At 39.8% G+C, this 26,698-nt stretch overlaps 1 protein-coding gene across 3 annotated transcripts in view; it reads right to left on the reverse strand.

Moving 5' to 3' along the window:
* IL1RAPL2 (interleukin 1 receptor accessory protein like 2) overlaps positions 1-26,698 on the reverse strand; it is a 377,416-nt gene that overhangs the window by 150,561 nt on the left and 200,157 nt on the right. For all 3 annotated transcript variants that reach the window (XM_071569169.1, XM_071569167.1, XM_071569170.1), the window contains exons 4-5: positions 15,702-15,888; positions 9,374-9,527 (exon numbers count right to left, since the gene is read on the reverse strand). In XM_071569169.1, coding sequence (XP_071425270.1) covers positions 9,374-9,527; positions 15,702-15,888 — 341 coding nt within the window. The remainder of the gene's footprint in view (positions 1-9,373; positions 9,528-15,701; positions 15,889-26,698) is intronic.

Genomic DNA, 26,698 nt, shown 5'->3' on the forward strand with positions numbered 1-26,698 from the left:
TTCAGCGAGCTACAGTTGCTGTGCACAATGACAGATCATGGGATAAATGAGCAACCGATAACAAGTGTGGAAGCCTTGGCTGTCCACATCAATAAATTAGACAATACCAAATAATCAATGCTACAAACTGCAAACTGCTGATTTAAGGTGGAAGGGAAAAAGCCATGATGTTCAAGAACATGACAGAGAACTAGGGGGCAACATAGGTCAATAAAAACTAATGCTATTTGCCATTCTAATTACTTTGCATGTTCATGAGCCAGGAAGGCAGTCTGTGAAGCTGTAAGTAAAGCGCCAAGAGTACTGACACTATATATAATTCATAGACTGCAGCACATTGCTACATTTCTCATTGCCCTTAGAACTTGCACTTTATTCAGGAAATATGGAGGTAATACTTAATGTTTATCTTCCAAACTCATTTCTCATGAGCCTGAAATTAACAGGTGACTCTAGTGAACGGAAAAGTCATCAATCTGGATCATTTGAGGGACTGAAAACCAAAGAGTTTTTATCCTTGTGGATATGCTGTGTTGTCACCTCAACAGAGACACAGTTCACAACAGCAACCATGAACAAGCACGTGCATCTCTCAGACATTGTCCAGATCCTCAGCTTATAAACTCTGAGGAGGTGCTGAAACCAGCCACAGCTGGGCCAATTCATGAGGACCTTGCTGGGTATCAGGTGAAAAGGAGATGTTAAAAGACAGAACATGACCAGCTGTGTCACTTCTTCCAGGTGAATGGGCACCTACATTGTACTGATACCATGCTCTGGATTGAATTTTCCTGTTGACTCTTTGCAGGCACAGAAGTTGCTGCAGATTTATGATGGGGTTTTTGCATGGTTGAACAAGGAATACTCTGAAAAAGGCAGAGAAATCACTCCATTTTCCAAATGGGGTCAAAAGCAAATGGGCACATTTCTCTTGCTGGATCACACTGGCCTTGCCTGAGATAGCTAAAAAAATTAAAGTCACTACAGAAATTAGTGGCTATTAAGTGTGCTTTGACCACAGAAACATGCTTAGCTGCAGTTAATGGGATGGTGCTGGCCAGATATGGAACAAATCAGAATTGAAATTAAAGGTTTAAGATAAATACTTTACTATAAGAAACAGAAAGCTAATATTTACAAAACAAAGACCTTGATAAAAATTAATACAAATCACACAAAATATATCAAGAGAAAACTCTAATTTTTGGCACTTCCTATATGTCTCTTTAAATAGATAGTTATTTTGGCAATGGTTTGAGAACCCAGCTGTGAAATTCATTTCCTGGTCTTTTAGTACTGTATTTGTCAGCACTTAACCCATTTCTGGCTTGCTTTTTGTCACAAAAGCAAGGTTTCCTTTAGAAAATAAAAATACTAGAAAATCCAATGCATTATTTATAAGAAAGAGCAGCAGAGGAAATGCTAAGAACCGTATCTCCTACCACAGATCTTTTAAAGTTTGGGACTCGAAGTAAAAACTTAATTTGAGCAGGCTTTTTGCTGTCCTTTGCATTTAATGAAAAAGTGATTCCTTAACTGTGTCAAGATATTGCAAAAGAGGAGAAGAGATGAAATCTTGCTATGGAAATGTATAAGTTATATGAGCAAGAAAATGTCACTTCAGATATGATGCAAATGTTACATATTTTAATATGTCAGTATTAGAAGGAATAGGAAGGATTGTCTGTTCCCAAACAATCTGTAGTATCCCTCCCAGAAGTACAGAATTTTTGCAGATTTAACTTGTTCACCTTTAAGATTTCTCTTCTAAATTAAAAAGTATCTCATTTTCACAGTTATTAGAACTCTAGTCATAAGCAAGTTGCTTTTCTCTTTGCCTTTTGTTTCGTAAATATTTTCCTCCAAACAACTGTTTATCTTGATTTTTTTCATTTATTCTCTTTCAGACTTAAATATTGGTAAATGTTCTATTACAAAACAATGCTAAAAGGTGTTTTCCAGAAGGAGAGAAGCTTTGCTGCCTCTACCACTATAAATGCAGTCCATTAGTCAACAGCATGAATTAAAAAGGAAAAACAAGCCCCTACAAAGATCTTACCAGTTTGCTGCCCCCCTCCCCACCTCCCTACCCCCCTACCACCCTTCTCCACTGCTTCTGCTATATTTGATGAAAACCTGAAAATACATACTTCATTTTGAGCTCAGCAGCTCTGTCTGGTTAATCATTAAATCCTACTTTTATGATGCTATTAGAGAATGATACCTACAGCCCACTACGGCACAGAGGGGCATCAGGGAAGACACAGTGTGACCCCCCCTTCTCCTCATGGGACAGTTACAAATTATAGATAAACTGGCTTGTTAAGTACAAAATTGAGTTCTAAAGCAGAAAGTGCCAATATTCCAGTGTTCTCTGGAATGTAAATGCAATTCCCCATGAAGTCACAGGGAGCAGAAGTTGGGCCTTCAGCTGGAAACAGCACATTTCCTGCCAAGAGGAAGCTCCAGCTGTAACACTTGCACGGGATACAAGGAGGGGCAGGCACCCTAGGCCATATGTCAGAAGTGGAGGGGATTGCCAAGCACTGTGAGTGAGCAGAACATCGTTCTGAGCAGGGAAAGAAAGGCTAAAGCTGCCAAGCCAGGAGTAGAGGAAAAGAAGGAAAAGCATATTCCTGTGTCCAACAGCTGCTGACAGCTTCAATGCCATTTTAGAATTCTGGTGAACCCTAAATAAGGAAATTTTTTTGTTTGGAGATGTGGAGCTGAAAAAAAATTGCTCTCTAGAAGGAACAGCTGTTTCCAGGAAAAAGGAGACAGCTCCAAATACAGCAAACACTTCCCATGCCCATCAGCACTGGCCATGCAAGTGTGTGAGGAGGAGCAAGCCCTGAAGGCCAGACCAGCTCCCACCATACGCACGTCACCATGTTTTACCTCGGAGTGCTTTTCAGGCTGTTTCATCAGGAAAATTCACAGGCTGCTTTAGGCTTTCCTTGAAATGTTTTCTGCTTTATTTGAGACAACAGGCTCTCTGACCCATGCTTGAAAATAGAAATAAATAAGAGAGTGGGGAGCTAACAGCTCTCACCAGAGCTGCTGGCCAAAAGCAGCAACAGAACACCCCTGCACTCCAAGAAACTCTCAGATTCCAGGGATTAGGCAAGGTATTGAGTGCTGCCAGGAAAGAGCCTACATTTGGTGAAAATTTTGGCATTTCATAAGAAATTCCCTGTGAAATATCAATTAAAAAAATTTAGTAGGAACTATCAAAACATTTCAGGAATGCTGAAAATTTCCAGTAATATACATTAGTAGCTATATGTGTTGCTACAAATTGTACAGCCACAAATCAAATTAAAATAGCTCACAACAAAGAAGCAATTTAACACAACAAAACAAGAAATGCAAAATGTTTCAATATGATCTTTGATGTTAAAATTACATAAATTTAAATGAATGTGATTTTCACACAGTGGTCTAATTGACAGGTTACTGCCTTATTTGATGATAAAACAGTGGTAACAACATCTATTTCATCCCATCTCCAAAGAAACGGAGTTTAGAATATATGAAGCAACAATTGAAGAGTGAGAACATGTCCAGCCTCCACCAGGACCCAGAGGCTCTGCCCTCTCTGCAGAGTGCAACACCAGGCAGAGATGTCAGAGTTAATTTGGGTACCAAAAGCCATGCAAACATGTTAAGGAGCTCTGCTGGAAAAGCTCCTTCAGAGCTAACTCAGGAATCTCCACAGACCAGAGCTCTGTGCGACAGGCATGTCCTTAACACAGTACCTGTCACTGCAGAAAACTGCTAAACAGGTTCAGTTCATCTGCTTCTACTTCTCAGCCACCTGTTTTTTAACCTGTGTCTTATGCTGGCCCTGCTTTTGTGTACATATACACAACAATATTCAGAGCTCAGTGACCTTTCAGAGCTAAACTGTTTCCCTGGATAAGTAACTACTTAAGCAACACTGAACCATTTCATAAATTCATTGCAGATGAGTAAACTGTTCATGCCAGAACTCAATGCCATTGGGAGAGAATCACAATTACATGTTTTCAGATTTTTAAGCAAATACCAATTCTTATATTTTACAATATGAAAGTAAATCCCTTATAATAGTCTGAATTCCAAAGGACATATTACAGCTGAGTTTAAATAAGCTTTTACTTTATCTTAACACTTCTTGCTTTGGTTGTTCTGGAAACTGTCAACAGCCAAAAATGTTGTCAGTCAACATGTCATTTGTATGATTGTGATGGCAATACTTTATCTACTGTAAACTGATAAAGCTTAGAGTGCACTCACAGATTATTGCAGGTGTAAATTTGTACTGATCAGCACCCAGTGATTGCTGCCAAGGTGTCACCAGATTTCCAATAATGTAAAACAGCATACCCAGTTTACAGAGCATTAAAAATGTGCAGAAAAGAAACTACCACCGAACAGTAGACATACTTTTAGTTCATATCCTCACTTATTTTGTGTCAGCTTCTCACCATACATCCCTAGAGCTCCTGGAAAGTAAAACTAATTATTTGCCTTTCTAAATCCAATTCACCCCTTTGGTTTAAAAATAGCAAATTGCCATCAACTGCTTGTGCTAACAAAGGGGTCCCAAACCCACAAACAAAATCTGGCAACAGCAGCAGGTGTAATTTGAAAAGTGAGCAATGTAATGAGACTTGAAAGAATTTAATTGAAAAACTATGAGCAAAGAGTGAATTCAGGCGGAATCATTCAATTCATGTAGCCATGTGGAATAATTTGTCATTTACGATGGTCAAAACAAATATTGCTGCATAAATGACTTTTAGGAACAGCCAGGCATTTTAGCAGCCTATGGATAATATGCCAGAGTAGAGGCTGAAGGAAACTTGGAGGACAGGGATGCTGGACGGAGTCGTCCAGTAATTCCAGTGTGTCGCTGCAATTCATCACCAGCACTTTATGAAGTTGGTCAGATGACCACCTTCTGCTGTCAAACTGGAAAATAATTCACCAGTACAAGTTCACAAATCACCTCTTTTCACAGGCAGCAGAAAGAACAAGGTAACCTCCTCCACTAGCACAGCCGCCCATGGAAAAGCACATCACTGCAAAACAGCCCCATCTGTCAGGGGACAATTGGGCCACCCGGTGAGAGCAGCTTTGGCTCCTTTCTCAAGGGGTCACCCTTTCCCAAACCTCCAAAATACATCCCCATGCATCTTCTTCTCATCCTGTCTCCTTACAGACCAGTGGTCCAAAACAAAAAGAGGGCTGAAGCAGCAGGTAAACATAGCAGGTGTTTTTTCCAATTGCACTTTTTCACCCCCAAAGCTACTGAAACATTGCTGTGCAACAAACCAGAGTGAACTGGTTGGTAGGCCTGGGTAAAATAAGAGGTTGCATAAACTGCCTTTTTAAAACCAATGTGGCTTTTTATGTTTGGATTTTTCTTTTTATCTGAAGAGTATAATTGTTCTTCAATAAACACTTGCATTTAACAGTACTCATTAACATGCTTATGATTGCTGATATTCCTGAATAGCTGTAATTTTATTAAAAACTAATGAATTCTGATATTGTAGATTATATGTAGATTAACTTTATATTAACACATTCATTTTTCTGTGTATCAAGGCAGTCTAATTTATTATCTAATTAAAAACTGAGTTTTTGTTATGTTTTTAGGCTTGAGAACCCTAGATCACAGTTGGGAATCTCACTTGTTTTTGTCCACAACAAAGTTACCAAGAAGCAAAGTGAAACTATATTCTATTAATTTTTTTTTTAACACTGATTGAAGGGTTACATATTATTTGCTAAGAAATAACACTGTTGTCATGTTTCTCTTCAGCAAAAATGGCTGACAAGTCTTGTTTCACATCTGTCTGCATAATGTAACGAATCCATGAAGAACTAGTGATGAAAAAGCTGTTTTGTTGACAATCTATTATTGTTAAATGCACCCAAACACCAGGATTTAGGCAATGCTCATTAGTACTGTATTGTAGCTTGGGATTTTGTCCCTATAAATACCTTGTGTCAAAACATTTTTCAAATATATTCTAGGCTGTTAGCCTTTCCCTTACAACCCCAAAAGCTGCAGCCTTTATCATCCAGATCACACTCACCCATACATTAACCGCTGCAGCCGTACGATGGCACTGCCAACCCTGTATTGTAGCTGTGTGTAGTCCCATGCCCCTTTCCACAAATGACATCTAACCTGTTTGCTCTGTGCTCTGCTCACCTGCTAATACCACTCAGGTCCCTCAGTCTGCCTTCCTGTGGCCAGTCATCATACTGATGGCTTTCAGTTTCCATCTCTGACTCTGGAGATGCTTTTTTCTTACGCATTATCTCACAGTTGCTCTTACCATGACTCAGTCACAGAAGAAGAAATGGAGTAGAACTTCTCTCCTACCTTTAGCTGGCCCACTGAGACCTTCCATTTGGGTTTGCAAAAGTGAGAAGGCAAGACAGGATCCAAGGAAAGCAGTGCCTGAGGATCAGGACACACCACCCTTGCCACAGTCATTCAGGCAACTGCACTGACACTTGGGCACAGGAAGTTAAGGCAGCACCTTCTAATAGCTCTAATGACATCACTGGAAGTTCGATGGATAACTAATAACAGCAGGGTTGTGACGCTAATTTAAAGACTTGATTAGAAATAAATCCTTAAGCAACACTAATATGAATCCCAAACAGACAGTAATGCTTCACTCAGCACACCACTGCTCTGTTGTCTGCTGTTAACCTTGATCAGGCTGCCTTGTGGGATCACATCTTCAATAGTTGATGCATTAGTCTTGTATACTATTAACTCTTCTGATTACCTTTACCAACAGCAAGTTAAAATGGTCCTTATGGCACCTGCACCTTCAAATTTTCCTAAACCTCCTTCTGTCATTCCAACTTCTGTTATGTCAGCACTGCATTTATTCTGATTTCAAGTTTCACTCTTTAGATGCCCATACTGCATTTACTCTTGAGTATCAGTCATTTCATACTGTATTTACATATTTTATCCCCCCAAAGGGATAAAAACCTCATGCACTGGATTTAATGTGACTTTAAAAAAGGGAAGGCCCTTGTCTTACAAACAAGGGATAAATAACTTAAACCACTTAACTGGCATTTCAAATATGGTGTACTTTAGCACATGCCTGACAGACTACAGGGAATCTAAGCCAGCTTCCTCTCTCTCCATGGAAGTGCAGCTTTCCTTGCTCGAGGGAGACATAGAGTTGCACATTTCACTTTCAGAATAACCCTTTAATAACAATTTCAGGTTACCATGGCTGCTAGCAGTGGCCAAAAAAGTCTTTCTGTTCAAAATCTTTATGTTGGAGGAACCCAGCTACTTGCCAATAAATGCCAATTTGGGATGCAATAGAAACAGCATTACAAAGCTCCTGCTGAAGAAAGCAGCAGGCAAGATCCTTTTCTCCACATCTGTGTTGCAGGGTAGCAGAGGCAACTCTACCCCAGGTTTGCTGGTAATCCCTTCAGCAGTATTTACTAATAGGGATTTTAAAGACCAGAAGGTTCAGTGGTCTGATCTCTGGTCTCACTTTAGATTGTCCTCGTACAGTATTTTGATGAGAACTCAATTTTCAGGTAAGTGAACAATGTGGCCCAATGCAACACCAATCCCATTACAAGAAAGACATGGACTTACTGGGATGAGTCTTCAAAGGGCCTCAAGGATGCCTAAAGGACTGGATTACCTATCACACAAGGAGAGGCTAAGAGAGCTAGGGGGGTTGATTGGCAGAAAAGAAGACTCATAGCAACCTTATCCATGTGTATAAACACCTAGGGGGAAGGTGTAAAGAAAATGGATCCAGACTGTTCTCAGTGGTGCCCAGTGAAAGAGGCAATGGATATACTAACCATTATAGAATAAATTCTGTTTAAACCTAAGTAAAATCTTTTTTACTGTGAGGGTGGTTGAACACTGGGACAGCCTGGCCCAGAGATGTGGAGTCTGGATTTTCAGAGATAACCAGCCTCGGGCAGGCTGCTGGAGCTGGGGCTGCCTGAGCTGCCTCGGGGCCTCCACCTGCCTTGGCCAGACACACAGCACAAGCAAACCTTTGCTATTTGTTGTACAAGTTTTCTTTGACCTCTCTCCCACAAAGATCTAAACCCACACGCACATAAAATTCACAAACTGAAACAGAAACAAGAGAAAGGAAGTTGCTGAAGCACCAAACTGTGAGATAATATGTTTACATGGTTCTATCTATTAAATTTGTAGTTCCTTCTGTATTTTCAGGTTGTCATCTACATATACTTACTACCCTATATCAGGTAGTAAGACAGATAAATGAAAAGAGAGATTCAACCGGCAAACACATAACACCAGATATGTGTCCCAAACATTTCCATCTGGAAAAGGTGTTACATATGTGCTTTTATAAACTCAACAAAACTTAATGCAACATGAATTTCACACCAAATTACAAGGGGAAAAATCTGCTTCTCAAGCATTTCGCAAAAAGGAGAACACTTACATATTTCATATTTACATTTTTTAAGTAATTCAGGTCATAATTTTTTAATAAAAGAAATAGCTTTAATAAATACAATAGTTAGTTTAGAAAAAATTCCTTAAATTCCGAAGTATGAATATACCCCAGTGTTTAAATAATGCAGAGAACACACGACTAGAAAGGTCATGATGAGAGGGAGAGCGTTGACTGCCTATCGCAGGGAATTGAATTAAAGGCATCTCATTTTCCCTTTGTCAAACTTAGTTCACATTCTGGTTGAAGACCAGCATGCTACTTAGGATAGCAACTATCCACAAGGCAGGTATTATATCTTCATTTGACAGGTCTGGGGTCAGGTAGGTCAAACCAATACTGTAGAGATCTGTCCATGGTCAAAAATGGACAAAAAAAGAGTCACATGACATATGAGTCTGGCACACAGGGAAAAGAACTCATTGAAAATGAGGAATAATGATACGAATAAAAAAATGGATTCCACTCCAAATAAAGAGAAGAATTTTATTTCAAGAATATATTAGAAATGTCAAATAGACTAATTCAGTTTGATATAAGGAAGCCTGTTATACTGCTTCAGTTCACTTTTCCTCCATTCAGCACTACAGACAAAACTGGAGACTGAGTTAATTCTAGTGTACAGGAAGGACTTAGGTCTGCTCTACCTTTTGCTTTATAGCCAGCACTTCCAGGTTTTGTACAGAGCAAAAAGCAGAAATACTCTTTTGTGTAATACTGTAAGATCTCAATATAAATTTCCCCAGGTTTGGACTGCTCAGCTACTGGGATTTGCTTTGGACTTACTTCTATCAAACAGTTTCACTGACATGTGAAACACACTTTTTCTTATTATCTCAAAGCTTTATTTTTTTCTATTGGCATAGAACAAAGATTCTTACCCGTAACCTTCAATTCAACTGTCCTTCGTATGAGCTTGCCTTCAAACTTTAGCTCACAGGTATAATTTCCTCCATCTTCTTCCTGGACCTCTTGAATTAAGAGAGTATTTCCCTTCTGAATTACAACACTTCTCCACATTTTTGGCTTACATTCCTGCAGAAAAAAATCCATTAACAAAATTATTTGGCTTGTATGAGACAAGACAGTGATGACTGATCAGATTTTCAGTACTAAACATAAGTAAACAATCACCTCAATATATTTGCAATTAAAATTCAAATATAATTTCAGAAAGCAAAGAGATCTGAAACTGGAATTAATTCAGAGACTGGAATTAAGAAGATATGTTTTTAAGGTTCAGTAATTCTTACTATATCACATGGGCTGTGTTTAATACATGGTGCCCTGAAGCAATGGTTAAGCATCTTCTCTTTATCTTGATAACAACTGCCAAGACCTCTATTTTAGGATAGACTATTAAAATACATCTCTGTTTGAAGGGAGTAAGGGTAACATTTGTTAAGAGTTAGCCTGGAGGCAAACTTTACACATAGTCCCAGACTAGGACCATTCACCAATAGAAGAAAACAGGAAGAACAGTGAGCAAGAGAATTCAGAAGCCTGGTTTCCTTACAGTCTTGTTTCTCCTCACTGGCTTCTCTAGCACCTGATGAGCTCTGATTCAGCCTTTTTCCATCACTAGGCTCTATGTAATATCACTCCCACATGTGTCCTCTGATGTAATACATGGTCCTGAAGGCCTGCAAGTCCCACAGACTTCACCAGGCAGTCCTTGGCAGATTTAGGTTCATCACTACAACTCGTGATCCCACTGGAACAGCATTTGAGTCCTTCTGTATAGGGTGTGATACTGTGCAAGAAGAGGCTCTCCCTTTCCTAATAAACCATATCCTTGCATGCAGATCAGTCACCTTGTACAATAATGGTATTCATAATGAAATAGTTCTTGGAATGCTCTGAACTGAAAGCAGGGGCCCAACCTGATCATTGTCTCTTGAAAATGGCACCTTAAGATTATATACTTATTGTTTCTAAATATCTTTAATATCAAGCCTGTTCTGCCTGCAGCAAAATCACACCTTTCTCAGTTCTCTGACACACTCAGTACTCCTGACAGTTCTGGAGGGTCTGGCTAATTCTGTACCCAGAGAACACAAAGCAACATAGGGCCTGAGTACCTTCAGTGCCCCTCTACTCCCTCTCTCAAGGCTGCAACTTGCAGTAAGATCTCAGACTGCAGCTGACAGTCTCACAGCAGTTACATCAGGCTCAGCAACTTCAGAGACTGGTGACAAGCCCAGACCTATGCCCCATTTTTCTGCTCATCTGCAACAGCAGTGTCAGGAACACAGAAAACAAAATAGAACAAAGCTTTCTCTTAAGAAAACAACCAAACAAGAAAATACGTCAACATGCAAATGTATTGTATCACAGCAAGAGATCAGAATGACACAAACATAAATTTTTCATGGGACACCACGCACATTCCAAATCTACGTCAGATTCTAGATTAAAGGGCAACAACAGGGAAATAAAAAGACAGGACTGAAAGCTTCTGGACTTACACTTCAAAATGGAACACTGAAGAATTATCTCTATCCCTAGGAGGCCAAACCCAGTTACAATGTGGTCAGACTTTGAATTCTGAAGCTGTGCAACACTACTGCAGGTGACAGAGCGATCAGGTTATCTCTGTTTCCAAAGTACAGCTGTAAGGGAAGTGTGATCTTGCCTTGTATGTGAACATTAGTTAACACTAGTGATAAAGAATTATCAAATCCAGATCCTATCTGCTGTGCTGAGTAGTCAGAGCTTATTTTTGTTACTAAATTGCACTGTCACTGCTTGAGATTCACACAGGACACAGATCTGAGCCAGGAAAGGCCATTAAATCCTTTCTGATTTGTGCTCAATATTTTAAGAGCTATTGAAAGGTACATCAACCACCTACTTAGAGTAACTAAATTTGAACACTGGGCAAAGAATATGATTCTGTTCTATTCAATCCTAATTTAGAAGGAATACAATGCCCAGAACACACAAAGTAAGCATATTTCAGATATGCACCTTTTAGTGCAGCACTGTAATTCCTTATCATGTGTTACCAGTTTTATATTCTCTACTTTACTTTTAAAAGCATGGGAGCAAAGAGATGGAAGATACATTTTTATATGCCTTATATTTTTATACACTACATATCTGGAATAAGGGCAACACCTTTACTACTATAGAGATTAATGATTTAGCTCAAACAATGTGTGATTGTGTTTTTACAGAGAGAAATTTTTCTTGTGGAATTATGCCATAATTTCCTAATTATTTCTTTTTGTATCTACTTAGAACACTTTAAAAATTATTTATAAGCCTTTCTTTCCCAAATTTCAGCTAATTAATTTGTCCTCTACTGACTAGGCAGGATTTATAAAAATATGTTGAAAATGTCTGTTTATGTATTTAATACACAAATCTAAAAGAAAAAAAGTGGAAAAGCTGAAACGATCATAACAATTTGCATTTTAGCAACAAAAAGTGTTGACAAACAAATAAAACTTTAACTAGTCTTCATATTGGGAAAACAATGTGGATTTTACTGTCAAAGGTTTGCTAATTTCTCTAAAAAGGTAAGTGCTCAATTGTATGACTTGTTTCATAGAATCACAGAATGGTTTGGGTTGGAAAGGACCTTACAGATCACCTGAGTCCCAAACACCCTACCATGGGGGCAGGGACAACATGGTGTTGAACACTTCCAGGCATGGGGAATCCACAACCTCTCTGGGAAACTGTTCCAGTGCCTCACCACCCTCACAGGGAAGATCTTATTATCTCATTTAAGTCTGCCCTCCTTCAGCTAAAGGCCATTCCCTCTTGTCCTACCACTACCTGCCCTTGTGAAAAATCCCTCTCCAGCCTTCTCCTAAAGCCCCTTCAAGTACTAGAAAGTGCTCTAAGTTCTCTGAAGCCTTTAACCAACTAATTGGTTGTTTCTGCCCTTGCACTATGTTTACCTAGTAGAAGAATCCGAAAAGTTTCTTTTCCAAGACGATTTATTCTTCTTAGACATCTTAAATGTTTTGGTTTGGTTTTTTTCCCTAATACTGGAGTTGTGCACTATTATGGTCTGTTTCTCTTCCTTGAAATGTAAGTGGCAGCACCTCAACTCTTATTTTTCTAGGGTAGATAACAACTACCTGTCCTACACCTGACATTTTGATTGTTTTCACAGCCCTTACTTCAACCCAGTAGTAGAAAAGAGATGATGGAAATGGATTAAGACTCCACATTCAAGATGTAATATAACTTTTCCTCTGCCAGCTGATTTTTCATGAAACTGTTCTTACTCTTAAATCCCAATCATTCAATCATGTCTTGACACATTCATTTATTTCAATAAAATCCTCACAATACTTGTCAAAACAGTTTTAACAGACATTACAGAGCTCCGTATATATTAATGGCATTAATTGAGAAAATCTCTACAAATAAATATTTCATGCAGTGTAATTCTAGCCAGAAGTGAAGTTCATACTACTGTTAAAACAAATCCTCACAGCAGAGGTTTTATTACTTACCGGGTGTGCATGGGAAAATCTATTCAGGCATAATTAAGAGCATGTTTAAATTACAGCTAACTCCCTGTAAATTGATGCAATTATTGGCTCAGATTCATTAATCCCTCAACACAGAGAAGCCTTTTGGAAGGCAGAGTGAGTCCTGCACACAGTGGGCTTGGACCACTACTGTCCTGCCTGATGGTATTTCATCAGTCACAAGTCCAAACTCCCTGACTACCAGCAAACTGGCAGGTTCTCCTGTACACAAAGATTTCTCCTCTTCAGGCAAGCATATAAAGAAAAAACACTGAGGACCTCCTCATACTTAATTTATCTAATGCTCTCTTGGATAACTTATGTTCCCTACCTGGATGAAAATCTTCTCTAATTATTTCATCATAATGAATAGAATTGCCCCCCACTCCGGGCCTCTGGAGCAGATTTGCACAAGAAGATGGCTTCATGTACACATCAAACTCAATCTCCAAGGTAGACAGGGAAAATTTGAGGATCCAGTGTGGTATGACTGGAATCACATTCCTCCTTCAGAAAGTGAGGGTCAGATCCTAAAGCAGAGTACCATTGGGCATTACTGTTTGGGAGAAGAAATCTGCTTTTTGTTACTCACATTGCCTCACAATGCACAGTCTTGAGTACCAGACTGCAGTGCATAGGGGTTACCCCACCATCCATCGCAGTATTTTGAAATAAAATTAATTATATTATTTTCTAGAAACTGAACTTCTGCTCTTTTGAGTAGGCAGACTTCTATTAACAGTTATTAACATAATATTCTCTAGAACGTTCAAGAATAAATTTCAAGAGATAACCAGACATACACACCTTCTGCATAACATTAATATTGACATTTCACACCGCTGAGCTTCCTGACTCAGGTCCAGGTAACACAGATGTTCTTTAAGAGCCAAATAATAGCACCTAATAGTTAGAGCTAAGAAGGTGTCTGTAAGAGGTTATCCCACTAATGTCTCTTCTCATTATCAAGGTAGACTAAAGATTGTAGACTTTGATTGTCTCACCATTATCATTCAACACATCAATTCTGCTCAATTTCACACAGTGATGACTTGTCAGCTGTCACACTCCAGCCTGGTGTCACAGCACCCGTGTGTGCAACCCGGACAACACGTGTGGGTGTCTGGGACAGAGCCTTCCACTCCCTTTCTTGGGCAGTACAAAGCAACGCTGGTGTGGGGCAGCACGTGCATCTCCCTTACACTGATTTCTGCTCCATGACAGCTGAAGATTATTCCTGCCAGACTATTTTTCAGTGTGCTCATGCAGAAAATGAGATCTTCAGTGATCTGGTGTTCAGTTATACCTAGGCAGACAGGGCAAGAAGCAGCTTCTCTTTGGTACCCTCCTTTCTCCAAGATTTCAGACTTTCTGTGCAGAGACAGGAATTGGACTTGTGGGCCCCTTCCAACACAGGAAATTCCTATGATCAACTAAATACATATATTTGACATATGAACAGCACTGAAGATATCCACCCATATGCTGAGAGAAAGAGCTTTAACAGTTGAAAGAAAAGTTTTGTTTACACTAACAGTGGGTTATGGCACACATTTTGTCACTATAAGATAGAACATGTGAGATTTTTGTAAAAAATGGAAATAAATGACAACTTTTATAATTGCTCTTTTCTGATGCAATCTGCTAAGGAGGGAAAAAAATCTGCTGCTCTGCACATAGTACTTATTTCACACAAAATAACTATGTTTATAGAGTGTTACTAAGGTTGGCACATTAAGCACTCCAAATTTAGGATTTAACTAGTTTGTATGTTTCTGTCTTCATTACCTGAATCAAGTTTGTCCTAAATTCCTTCTGTCTTTTCCTCTATAATCCAAACTCTATTTTCCACAGATCCCACTGAGCTGTTCTGCTCACTTAGCTATTTCTGATTCCTTCTGACTCTGAGATCTTTCTTCTCTACTGTTTCTTGCATCAACTCAAATCTGAGGACTTTTCAAATACCAGATATTGGGCCAAGTCCAGACAACAGGTAAAATTTGCCAGACCTTGCTATGGTCTCAGTATCTGATGTTCACCTGCCAACCCACATTTTAGTTCTGCTGTCCTGGGGAGCTACAGAAGCACATCACCAATATACCTGCTGATGCAAGTGGTGTGACATACTTGACAGGCCTTGGAGAAGGTACAGCTAGACAAATTACCTGGCAAGCAAAAAAAAGTATCCAACAGACCTCAGTACAATTACTCCATGAATTACCTCAGCAATTACCTCAGCAAAAGGAAACACACCTCTGTGAAATTACTCAGCATACTTTGGTAGAATTTTACAAGTCTTGGTGAAATTACCCAACAGACTCAACAAAAATTAATTGGGTAGCACTACTGAAGCTGGTGGTGCTGGTACACCTTTGGCTCTGTTGTAGGTTGCCTCCCTTTTTTTCTACTACAGTATCAAGTAGGGAAACATTGCACTAAGGTACAAACTGGTACTGAGGCACTGTGGTTTGGGAACGTGGTACTGCTGTTAGAGCAGGTGACATCTCTCACAGAACATCCTTGCTGATACTGATTTCTGTGGGGCCATGACTATGCTGGGTAGTTTTGCCTGCAAAACTGTAATAGTGGGAGAACAACCTCCAGATCAGTCACAAATCACTGATGCCTCAGAAAAAGCCACCACTAAGAGTCGAACTGAAAACAGTGGAAGTTTTGTACAGTTTCAGTACAATAACAATAAGACAGCAATAGTTACCTTGTACCACACCACATCTGGCTCTTGGCCGGCTGTTTTGTAATCCTCAATATCAGGACAGGAGATTGTCTTTCTCTTAGTGACTTCTGATTTTTCCAGATATCTGATCTTGCTGTTGTAGCAAAGCCCAGATTCATTTTCAGCTACCGTCAAGGACATGGACACCTTCATGCAATATGTTGAGTTTCTGTAGGGACAGAAAGATGTTTTAATTTATCCTACTTTTTACTGTGTTTGTATAAACACAGTAAGTTTCTTTGTTAAACTCACATCTTCACAAACACTTCAAATAGTGACTGTCATGCTGCGTCTTCCAGCACAGAGGAATTTTAGAAAATATAAAAGCTTACTTCTGATTTCCTATGAAGAACCTTGTAGAAATTTTATTGACAAGTGATCTAACCCAGCACAGCAGCTCTTTCAAGCTTGCAAGCCTATGAACACAGGAACCTGTTGACACCTCAAATGTCAGTCAGAATACACTGTCCCATTTCTTCTGTGTGTCCCACACATTCCTCCTCACCTTCATTCTCTTCCACCATCAGGAGATTTCACCCTAGTAGTCTGTGCTGCATGTTCGAGAAGGAGGGTTATGTGCTGGATGTTAAAGCACATCACACACAGAAAGGATTTCTCCCTCAGGAGGAACTGCTGTACAAAATCCTTCAGCATATGATACTGTGGTGTGTAAACCTGGACCAGCTGCTGACCCTGCTGCTCACTCACTCCCCCTTAATGCTGGGGAGGAGAAAACAAACTGAAAAAGCTCATGGGTCAAGATAAGGACAAGGATATGTCTCACCAGTTACTTTCATGGGCAAAACAGACTTCACTTGAAAAAAAAATTCGTTAATTCTGAATTATAAGAGGTTTGGTGAGGATAGAGATAAAAAAGCTAAAACACATTCTTCTCATATCTTTTTTTACCTCCTCTACCCCTCCCCTAGTGGTGTAGGATTTGGGCACTCTCTGCCACCTCTTCCTCCTCATACATTCCCCTGCTTCAGCATGGATGCAGCTCCTGTCTGGAAAACTGGCTCTCCAGGACCCCTTTCTGGCCATGGGGCAGTGCTTTCTGGGGCCCAGGGCACCAAAGAGCCCTGACAGCTAAATCCAGGGAGAGGATTGCTATGCCCAGTTTTTCTTAATATCAAGGCAAAATAAACACAACCAGCTCAGCTGCCATGCTGCATGATCATAAAAACAGGATTAAATTCCTCCAGCCTTGCAGCTTTAACAGAGCTATCAGACACACAATAAACCCCCCAAACTGGTGTTTGCCATGATGTTACTGTGAGGCACTGGCACTCTGCAGGGTGGCTGCAGCCCAGGCTGCCAGCTCTGCCCCTTGCTCCGTGCCACGACGTGCTCGGAGAACCACCCACAATATAATGTGGCTCTTCCACCCATCCTGCATCATTTTGTCATTTTAATTGATTGCACCAGAACCAAAAAATCCAGAAGCAAACCAGTCATGTTGGGTGGTTACTCCCATCAAAAGGAGCTGTGCAGAGCTTTTGTGGGAGGTATCTTGGCTTTGCCACTGCCTCTTTCATCATAGCTCTGCTATAAACTGGTTTAGCTGAGACAAGAGGGTGCCCTGTGCACCTGGAAAGTGATCCATCAGTCACACCCTGACACTAATGATGCTGGCTGCTCACTCCCTCCAACTAGACCCATGAAAATGCTTTTAATTAAAAAAAAAATCCAACATGCTCCATGACAAATCTTTTCTTATGCAGCGTTTCCACATTTCACTCTGTCAAGTGAACCTGTAGTTGGGAAGAAAATAAAAAGGTCTACAGGGACACTTCATCACAGCTCAAAGCTTCATGCTAAACAAGTGCTGACAAAACACTGCAAATGGGTTCTCGTCAAAGGTGTGCCATGAGCAGGTTTTGGCAGACAGAGCCATTTGCAAGGCAAATCAGCAGGCAGCCATCAGATACCTCCCATTTTTGGCATCATTAGTGTTACGTATTCAGCAGAACCACAGACTTTGTCCTTCCTACCCCCTTCTCCTCAAAATGCCACTTGTACATTTATATAATAAAATCAGTGGGTATTTTCTCCATTCCCTCACCTCGGAGTGGAAAGGCTCACTTTCCATGCTGCCATGACGTGTTTCAGTTGAGAGGCTATAATAAAGTCTCATCCTCACAAACTGCACAAAACATATTATTTTACCTGAAAGAAAAATTCTCTGGACTGAAAAAAAATTCATCATTTGGGGTGGGCTTTTCAGAAATATTATACAGATTAGGGAACATAAATCATTTTTCCCAAACTGGCTTTTGAAAAGAGTCAGCTTTCTTGTAGGAAGAAAAACATATTTGAAAGTTTCAACACTTCCTAATACAGCACTGAAAATCCACAAAATATGATACAATCAGTCAGTATAATCAATACTAATTAATCTGTAATGATTATTTAACTTTCCTGAATGACTCTAAGTATTATTGAGTGCAACTAAGGTCACATGCACTCAGTAATAATGATCAAGGCTAATCAAGAATTATGACTTTGAATAGCTGTCCGTTGCTTGGTGTTATTTAATAGTGCTGCATTTTCTCCTAACAATCTTGCATTATTTAGATTGTATTTTGAACAGTGCTGGAGGCTACTTCTATTTAAAATGCTTCCTGGAACCAGGACCTAAAAATATAGTATTCTTTTCATTAGTTACAATTACAATTGAGTAGAATTGAGGAAACTAAGTGCTTGGTGAGTACTATCACTTTTGTTCACACTCCATGACCGAGACAATAAATCTATTCAGGCTTATGACGAAGAAAGCCCTCACTAAGCCAACAGCAATAGACTTGAAAGCTTTATGACTGCTTCTTCACCAGCCACTCACGTTAGTGCTACTGCTGGTAATTCAGAAAAGGGCAGCTTCTGCAGGAATGCCAGGGACTGAAGCAGCAGCAGCCTTCCTTTAATCTAGTCAGTTTGGGATAACAGTTACATTCCAATCATGTGCAAAAGGAAACAGCAGTTTTAACAGCCTCACTGTTTCCTCAATTTTGAGGGAGAAGTCTGGGAGCTGAGTCTGTTGAAGCTGTGAGCCATTCCACACTGTGCTAGGCAAGCTGTTCCTCAGCTGTATGGATTTCCTCACTAGTCCTCTGATGCATCTGACTTTTTCTTGTTGTCTTCCCTCCCTTGTGGAGTCTGGAGCATTTATGCTCTCCAGAAGGTGACAGCTTGAGGGAGAACTAAGGACAGAGGATCAGAAAGAGGATCAATGGAGAAGCCCATAGAGCTGCTGTGCTGGGAGGCATTCAGTTCTTTCTTTCCAGTTGTTTTCAGGACCCCTGTGAACACAAGGGCCCTCCTTCATGAGTTGCGTTTAAGTTGTTTATGGTTAAGGATCTTGGGTTTTGGTTGGTTTTGGTTGGTTTTTTTTTTTTTTGCAAAGGTGTGGAGATTAACTAGCGTGAATCCTATGGTTTTTGCTTTTCTTCTTTTAAAAGCCAAACAGATGGCCACATTTGTTTTCAGTACATGGTCATGGAGCTTGGTGGGGAAGGTGAGTGCTCCCAGCAGTCTCTGGCTGGCAGGAAAGGATCAGAGTCACAGAATATTCTGAGCTGGAAGGGACCCACACGGATCATCAAGTCCAACGCTAAAGTGATGGCCCATAAAGGGAACAAAACCATGACCTTGGCATTATTAGCACCATGCTCTAAACAACTGAGTTAATCTCAGGGCCATTATGTGTAATATATATATTATATATCTATTAGGTTGTATGACCATATTTAATGAGGAAAACTAGACACAAAGAGAACAGTAGATAACAAGATGAAGGCTGGTAACCTGGATTCTGCTGCCAGAATCAGTGGCTGAAAGGAGGAAAAAAGGAAGTATCTTCCAGGTGGATGAGGAAGAAGCTGAAGGACTTCCAGTGATGATCTTAGTATTGTGAGGCCAAATAAGAATTGTATCTAAGTAGAGAATATATGAATCCAAAAGAACCTGTCAGGCTGCACACATTTTTCCACATATCTGCAAAGGAAATAACGTTCGAGTCTGAAAGTGCATTTTTTGATACTTTGTCTTTTCTGAAATGTTTACAAATCATTCACTTTTCATGGGAATTGGTTTCCAATGGATTCTATTTCTACTAGAGTGGTCATCTGGGAAACAGGAAGAGGGAAGAAAAGAAAGAATCACTCCATAGTACAAAGAAAAAAAATTGTCTTATATTTTCACACTGAAACAAAGATCTGTAATTCTCTATTTCAAGGGACTAGTTAGAGAACTGGGCCTACTCTCTCAACTGGAAATAGGAAGGGTTTAGCTCTGCCAGAGTTCACAAAGCAGTTTCCTTTGTTCTGGTGGCAAGGCATCTGTAATCCCCAGGCCACTTGGAACTGGCTCTGAACCACAAACTGAAGCCAGCTTTGAATCCAATAGAAAACCACAGGGAAAACCAAGGGAGTTTGACAGGTCTCAAAACAAAAGCAAGTAAAATTGTGAGTTTGGCTTGACTTCGAAGCAAGGGCAAGAGGGAAAAAGGGATGATATAAAAAAATGGATACGAAGGACATTTGAAACGGAAGTATCAATCCCTAAATTATTTTTCATCTTGTTTTGGACTCAAGACAATTCATCAGCCCTAAGACTGAATTAAAATAAAAGCAAATACTCAAAACTTTGGAAAAAACTTTTTTTGGCATTTGTATTTCTGCTAAGTGAGGATGGTTTGTTAAAACAGTCAAGTAAAACAATTTTATCTCTGTATGCACAAATTGATAACCCCTGTTTATTGATTTTCTTATAAAGAGGAAGGAGGCAGAAACATAGTTGAGCATTTTATATCTCTTAGATTGAAAAACCCCACCCAAATTTGAATTGCATATTTATACAAAAGGATTCACACAGGGATTCTTTTTCCCTTGCAGGTTCATTTTTCATTGCATTGGGGTTTTATTACATTCTAAGACTTTGGTGGTAGATCCAAAAGCCAGGAAGAATATTTACCAAAGCAGTGCTCAGGGAACAGCACAGCTCAGGCTTAGATCTCTCTCCCTGTACCTGAACACTCTGGCTGTTCTAATGGCATTTTAATTGGCTCACTGACTGCAGGACTGTATAGATCAACACCTGCATTCATCTTTGATCATTTTGAGTTAGAATAGTAACAGCAATAACTACACCACCAACTGTCTTTGTCCATTTGATGGTTCACAGCATTAATGCACAACCAAATCCACTACTGGCTGCTCTGTTAATGTGCTGTTTTATCAGCTTTCTGACTTAATTGAGCATTTGATTGTTTTCCTCTCTGTTCATGAGAGTTTTATAAATTTATTCCTGTCCAAATTTTACACTTCACATAATGGTTACCAAGATCATGGTGTGGTGATCTGCTTAAAGCAAGATGAGATACTAGTTATCATTGTTTTTTTCAGATCACACAAATGTAGCATCTTAAGAACAAATGGATTATTATTTACTCTTCCACGCTTTCATTCAAGTGCTAACTTATTTCTCAGTGACTGTCACTGCTACATGTTTGGGGTTGTTGTCTGGAAAAGACCAATTTCCTGCCTATGGAGTAAATGACTGTTGGAGGGTATGAATTGCAGACTCTTCAAAGTTTTTGGATTTTTAATTCTTATCAGTTTGTCAAGTGAAAGAGCAACACCCAAGTGGAACAATTTAACAGATGGCAGGCAGTGCTGTAGGTGCTCCCTGACCCACAGGGCGAGAGGTGCAGTGACACTGCCGCTTGTGTGTGGTACCTGGCCTTGGTACAATCCCAAACACTCCAGTCCTGTTTCTTGCTTGCTTGTTGATGTTAGAACAGTAATTCTAATATTAACTCCTGTGCCTGCGAAGGAGAAATCCTGATCCCATGTTACCTTTCATTTAGCATCCGACATATTTTATAGATCCTCTTAGTAAAAAGAGAATAACATAATGGAAGAATGATCTCAGAAACTGAAGTGCTAAAACAGTATGATGTTACTAATCTAATGCTCTCATACTATCTCTGCTTCCTTTGATCCTCCAACAGAGACCTGGATTGTGAATCCAGACAGAGGTACCATTCAAAGTCCCATTCCCCTCACACAGAAAAAATATTTGTGCAGAGCTAACCCATCACTCATGAAGAATCTGTATTCTTTCTGCACTTCTTTTCTCCTAAGATTCAATCTCTGCACAAGACTCACTAAAAACAAGACAATTTGAGCTTGACTAAAACATACTAGATGTCCCAGAGGCCCATGTTTTACACTGAAGAAAGGCTATACCATCACTCTTCAAAAGGAAGAACCGAGCAAAGTCAATGAAAGGTAATTTTAAAAGGCTCACATTAATGACAGCTTGAAAAACAGATATCCAGGGATGTCTCCTCAAGTTAAATGTCAACAATATAGTTCTCACCAGAGGCACTTAAAAGCAAGACCTCTACTTCTTACTGTGAGTTTAGCCCTTTATAGAGAATGTTCACACTTGGATACTTGGAAGGAGAAGAAAAGATGTTTGGATATGGCAGTTGGGTAGAGCTTTTCACAGGTGGGTCTCTCGCATCAAAGCTTAGATCTAAGTTTAAATTTAAGGTGCAGTTCAGCTAACATCCTTATTAAGAGGGAAATGTGACACAAAAATGTCAGGATGTGCCTACTACAGTCAGTGATACAGCCTGTAACAGCAAGGCCATGATGTGAAAATTCAGGGCTAATCTCTAGTATCATGTTTTGTAAGTCTCTCTGAGAATAGGAAGTGACAGCCAGCCTGATTTGCACATGGTTATGGGTCAGGAAGAGCTACTTCTTTTCTGGTTGCCTTTGCAAATGCACACACTGGTCCTGATGACCTCTGCATTGTGACAGAAGCAATTGAAAAGCAAATCACCTGTCAGTCATTCCAGCAGGGGCTACTCAGGCACAAAGAGAAAATCTGCTAACATTCAAGTTGCATCACACAGGCCAACCATATTCCTTGGTTTGGGGTTGGGGTTATGTCTTCATTAATGTTCCTTATTAAATGTTAAAAATGAATATATGAAAATATAATACAGAACACAGAAGAAATGCAGAGGCCAATAGAACACCAAGCTATTTCAACATACCCCAGATAAATTCACAAACTATGTGGTCTCTCTCAGCTTCAGCACATCCTATTCCAGTAGAAGAAACTCTGTAATTGGCTGGGTTTGCTCTCAAGGAAAATCTCTTCCTTGCCCTTAAGAATTACAATGCAGCAAGTTACTCTAAAGTTTGCTACTGCAAATGCCTAAGCCCTTTTCATTTATTTCCTAATACTTTTGTATGAGAACTCTGGATATTACTGTTAAATTACATTGTCTTACTGAAAAGCCCTATTACAAATGACATAAATCTGAGGCACAGGAACAACTGCTCCCAGGACAATACTAAGAAATCCCCTTCCAATAATTCTGCATTTGCAATCCTCTGTTTCTGAGAGCACGGCACACTTTCTCTTTTATTTCTTCCAAACCACACAGCATGTGAATTAATGCATTTACTCCTCTACATTTTTTTTTAATTAGATACCTAGCACACAAAACAAAAGTTGCATTCAGGACACCCATCAGACTTTTTTGCATTGCTAATTCTCACTGATTTTGTTGCCTTGAGGAATAAAACCTGTGGAGCACATCCTTTATCCTGTATATAAGTCCAATTCTGTAGATGCAACACTGAAAGGCAAGTCCTGCTTTGCTTGTGTATGGGAAAGTGAGCACGTAAACCAGTGGATCAGTTATTGTCTCACAGGTTGTACAAGGAATGCCACCATGAAGAATCATAAAGGGAATGTCCCTCTGTCAATTTGAAACGAGAGCTGTTTGAGTCCTGTAGCTGAGTCCTCCTGGCTGTGTCTTCCCTTAAGTGATGGCCAGAAAAGAAGAAATTATCCTCCAGGATCACTTACCAAATACCAGTTTAACTCCCTATGGTTCTGTCACTGTATGTTGGGAATGATGGATTTCCTCAGGAAACCTTCCATGTGTCTGTCCACTCAAAGGACACAGACAACATAGTCTACTGGCATGTTATAGTCACAGCTGGCTCAATGTGGGTTCCAACAGCAGTGATACCTGGAGGAGCACATTCTCCTCCATTGTTATTTGGAGAACAGAAGGGAAATAAAAACTCACTGCCATGCTGGAAAGGAGATGGCTGAGGAGGGCTGAACAACATCTTGGCAGTAGGTCTCCTACATGAGGAAGCAGTTTGCATCCTTTGTCTCCCCTAGGCAAGGTTTGAAGCCCACCAGGGAGGGCACTTCTTCACAAGCAACGAGTGACAGTGAACTGAAATGTCACTGAGACACTGCAGCACAGGGAGCTTTCACAATGACAGTTGGTAGAGGCTGCAAAGTGATGTTGGGCATTTTAAAGGCACCTAACGCTGGGATTGTCACTATTAGGAAAATGAAAGGATACTCAATATTCTCATCCTCCTACATGCCCATGCAACAGGGAAGTCACTGGATGCTCTCCAATCACAGAGCAATATGGACATTTCTGCTTGAAGCTCAACAGCTCTTGCAGCTTCTCATCAACAGTAAACACTGGCTTTTGAAAGACAGGGGATGAATAATTTCTCTTTTAAAGCTTTAGAGGAGGAGGGTGAGTGAGCGGAAATAAACATATCACCAGGGAAAAGAAACAAATCTTTGTTTTTCTGCAAAGAAGAGATGGAACTGATTTCTCTCAATAAAGACAATGCCATCAAAATGATTTGCAGCAGCACCATCAGTTTCTACACAATTTTAGATATAGAAGTAGAAATATTCTGATTCTACTTTCCCCTGCATTTTGATAATGCCAAAACATTATATCTCAGTGATAAAATCTCAAAAAAATTTATTTTATCATGAATCATTCTGACTTCATAATGTTTCTGCTCTAACACTGAATTGAAGTATTGAATACCATATCTCACAGAGATTTTGTTTACACAGAATCAGTCAATTTTATTGTGGCAAATGTCACACACTTAATGCATGACATTTAATGTTAGTGTCATACAGGGCCTGAGAAGCCTGTGCCATGCTGAATGCGCTTGCTCCAAATGTGAGATGTTTCTGCTTCTACAGATATGCCTGGGAATGTACAGAAAAGCTGATCACATACCAGTGTGCAAGTCTGAAAGGTAACTATGACATGTCTAATCCATCAGCTACTTGGAAGTGCTCATCTTGGATATCCAATAATTAAAGACACTAGCCCACTAGAAAGTATCATCTTTGGATCTTTCCAGAGTAAGTCTATAGGGAAAAAAAGCAATTGCCAGTAAAGCATATGGAAAAAGGCATTCTGTTACTAAACTGGAATTAAAACACTGCATCCAGAGGAATTTGAGATACAAAATCACCTTTGTCATGAGCAGGTGAGCATTGAATAAAGCCAAAGCACCTGAAAATGAAACAGTCTGTATTGTCACCACCAAAATGAAAACTGTACTAAAACACATATTGTAAGAACCAGAAGAGGTTTAGTCCAGTGTTCCCATTTGGTCTCTGTTTGGATACAAAACCACGTCTTTCCTCTCATTTGAAGTCAGACAGATATTCAGCACTCAGAAAAGTGGTGCAGATTTTCCTGGGATGATGGGTGCATTATCCTATGGGTTGTAGGCACTTGAAACAAGCCCCTCAGCTCCCCCCAGTACCCTCTGAAGTGAGAACAGAGGCTGTGCTGCAGATGAAGTTTTACTGCCAGTCCCTCCAGGCTGTCTAAATCTGATTTTGAGTTGCTGGTCATGTGTTTCACAGACATTCAGAAGCCAGAAGGCTTAAAATCTACTATCAGTCTATTTTATTACTTCTCAGAAAGTACTATCTCAATATTTCACCAATGGCTCAGCAAAGGTTCAATTCTTCTGTGCATGTCCATAGCAATGCTGCTCTCCATTAAGAACTGTGCAGATGGGGACACAGTAAAGGAAAAAGAATACACAGATTTCCTACCCTGATTTGTCAGCAGTTCTCTGGTATCAAATGCTCGTATTAAAAATCTGCAAGCTTATTCCCTCATAAGCATTCAAGGCCTTCACCCCCTTGTTATTCTGCATCCTATACAAAAATCAAGGCTCAGTTCCATCAGCCAGTCTGGCAACCACAAACCTCCACCTCCTGCTTTCCTGCACCCACTCAAGGCCCAAACTTTCTACCCTCCTGATTCACATTATGGGAATCTAGTTATTTTATTTCATCAACATTAATTAACAGCAAATATGCACTAATGATTTCACTCTTACTGATTTTATTCTTTAAATGCTCATTATAGTTTCTTTGGAGCTGGGCCTAGTTAGAAGAAAAATTTCCAGGAGCGGTCCCTTGATGAGGACAAATTTGTGCTAAAGTTTGCTGAGATTTCTTCCCTAGCTCATCTTCTCTCCTTTCACCAGGTTAAGAAGATCTAAGTTGGCCCAGTTTTTGTTCCCTCTTTTGAAAACAGGCTTTTAACACAGAAAAACAGATGTATTTGTTCAGAGAGAAAAAGTAGCGCATGATCTGGCAAATGACTGCCCTACATACTCAGAACTTCAGGGCCATCCTATCCATTTAGACCTAATTTAGTTTCCATGTTTAGTTGTGGTGTGCTCATCTCTGAATCCTTCAGTGAAGAAGCTGTGATCCAGAGTGCTGATGTGAAAATCTCAGAATATCAAACCTCTGTAAGAGAAATGCCAACAGCTTTATCTGAAAGTAGCATTGCTGGGTGCTGGCAGATTAATGGTGTATCCAGTGCCTGTAATGCAAAGAGACCTCCAGAACACAGCATTTCCATATGGTGGAGTAAAGTCATGATACAAATGTCCCAGCATTTACATGGGAACTGTAATGAAGTAAACATTTATCCATTAGTTATGATCTCTTTTGGATGTCGGAGTAATATCCCTGATTTTATAGAAAAGGCACTCAAGAACAAAGCAGATCCATGCAATTCACATGGATTAGTTAACACAACTCAACTTCACACTCTTTTAAAAGTCCTTGCAGAATAAGGA

This window comes from Pithys albifrons, chromosome 14, assembly GCF_047495875.1.
Source record: "Pithys albifrons albifrons isolate INPA30051 chromosome 14, PitAlb_v1, whole genome shotgun sequence".
NCBI lineage: Eukaryota > Metazoa > Chordata > Aves > Passeriformes > Thamnophilidae > Pithys > Pithys albifrons.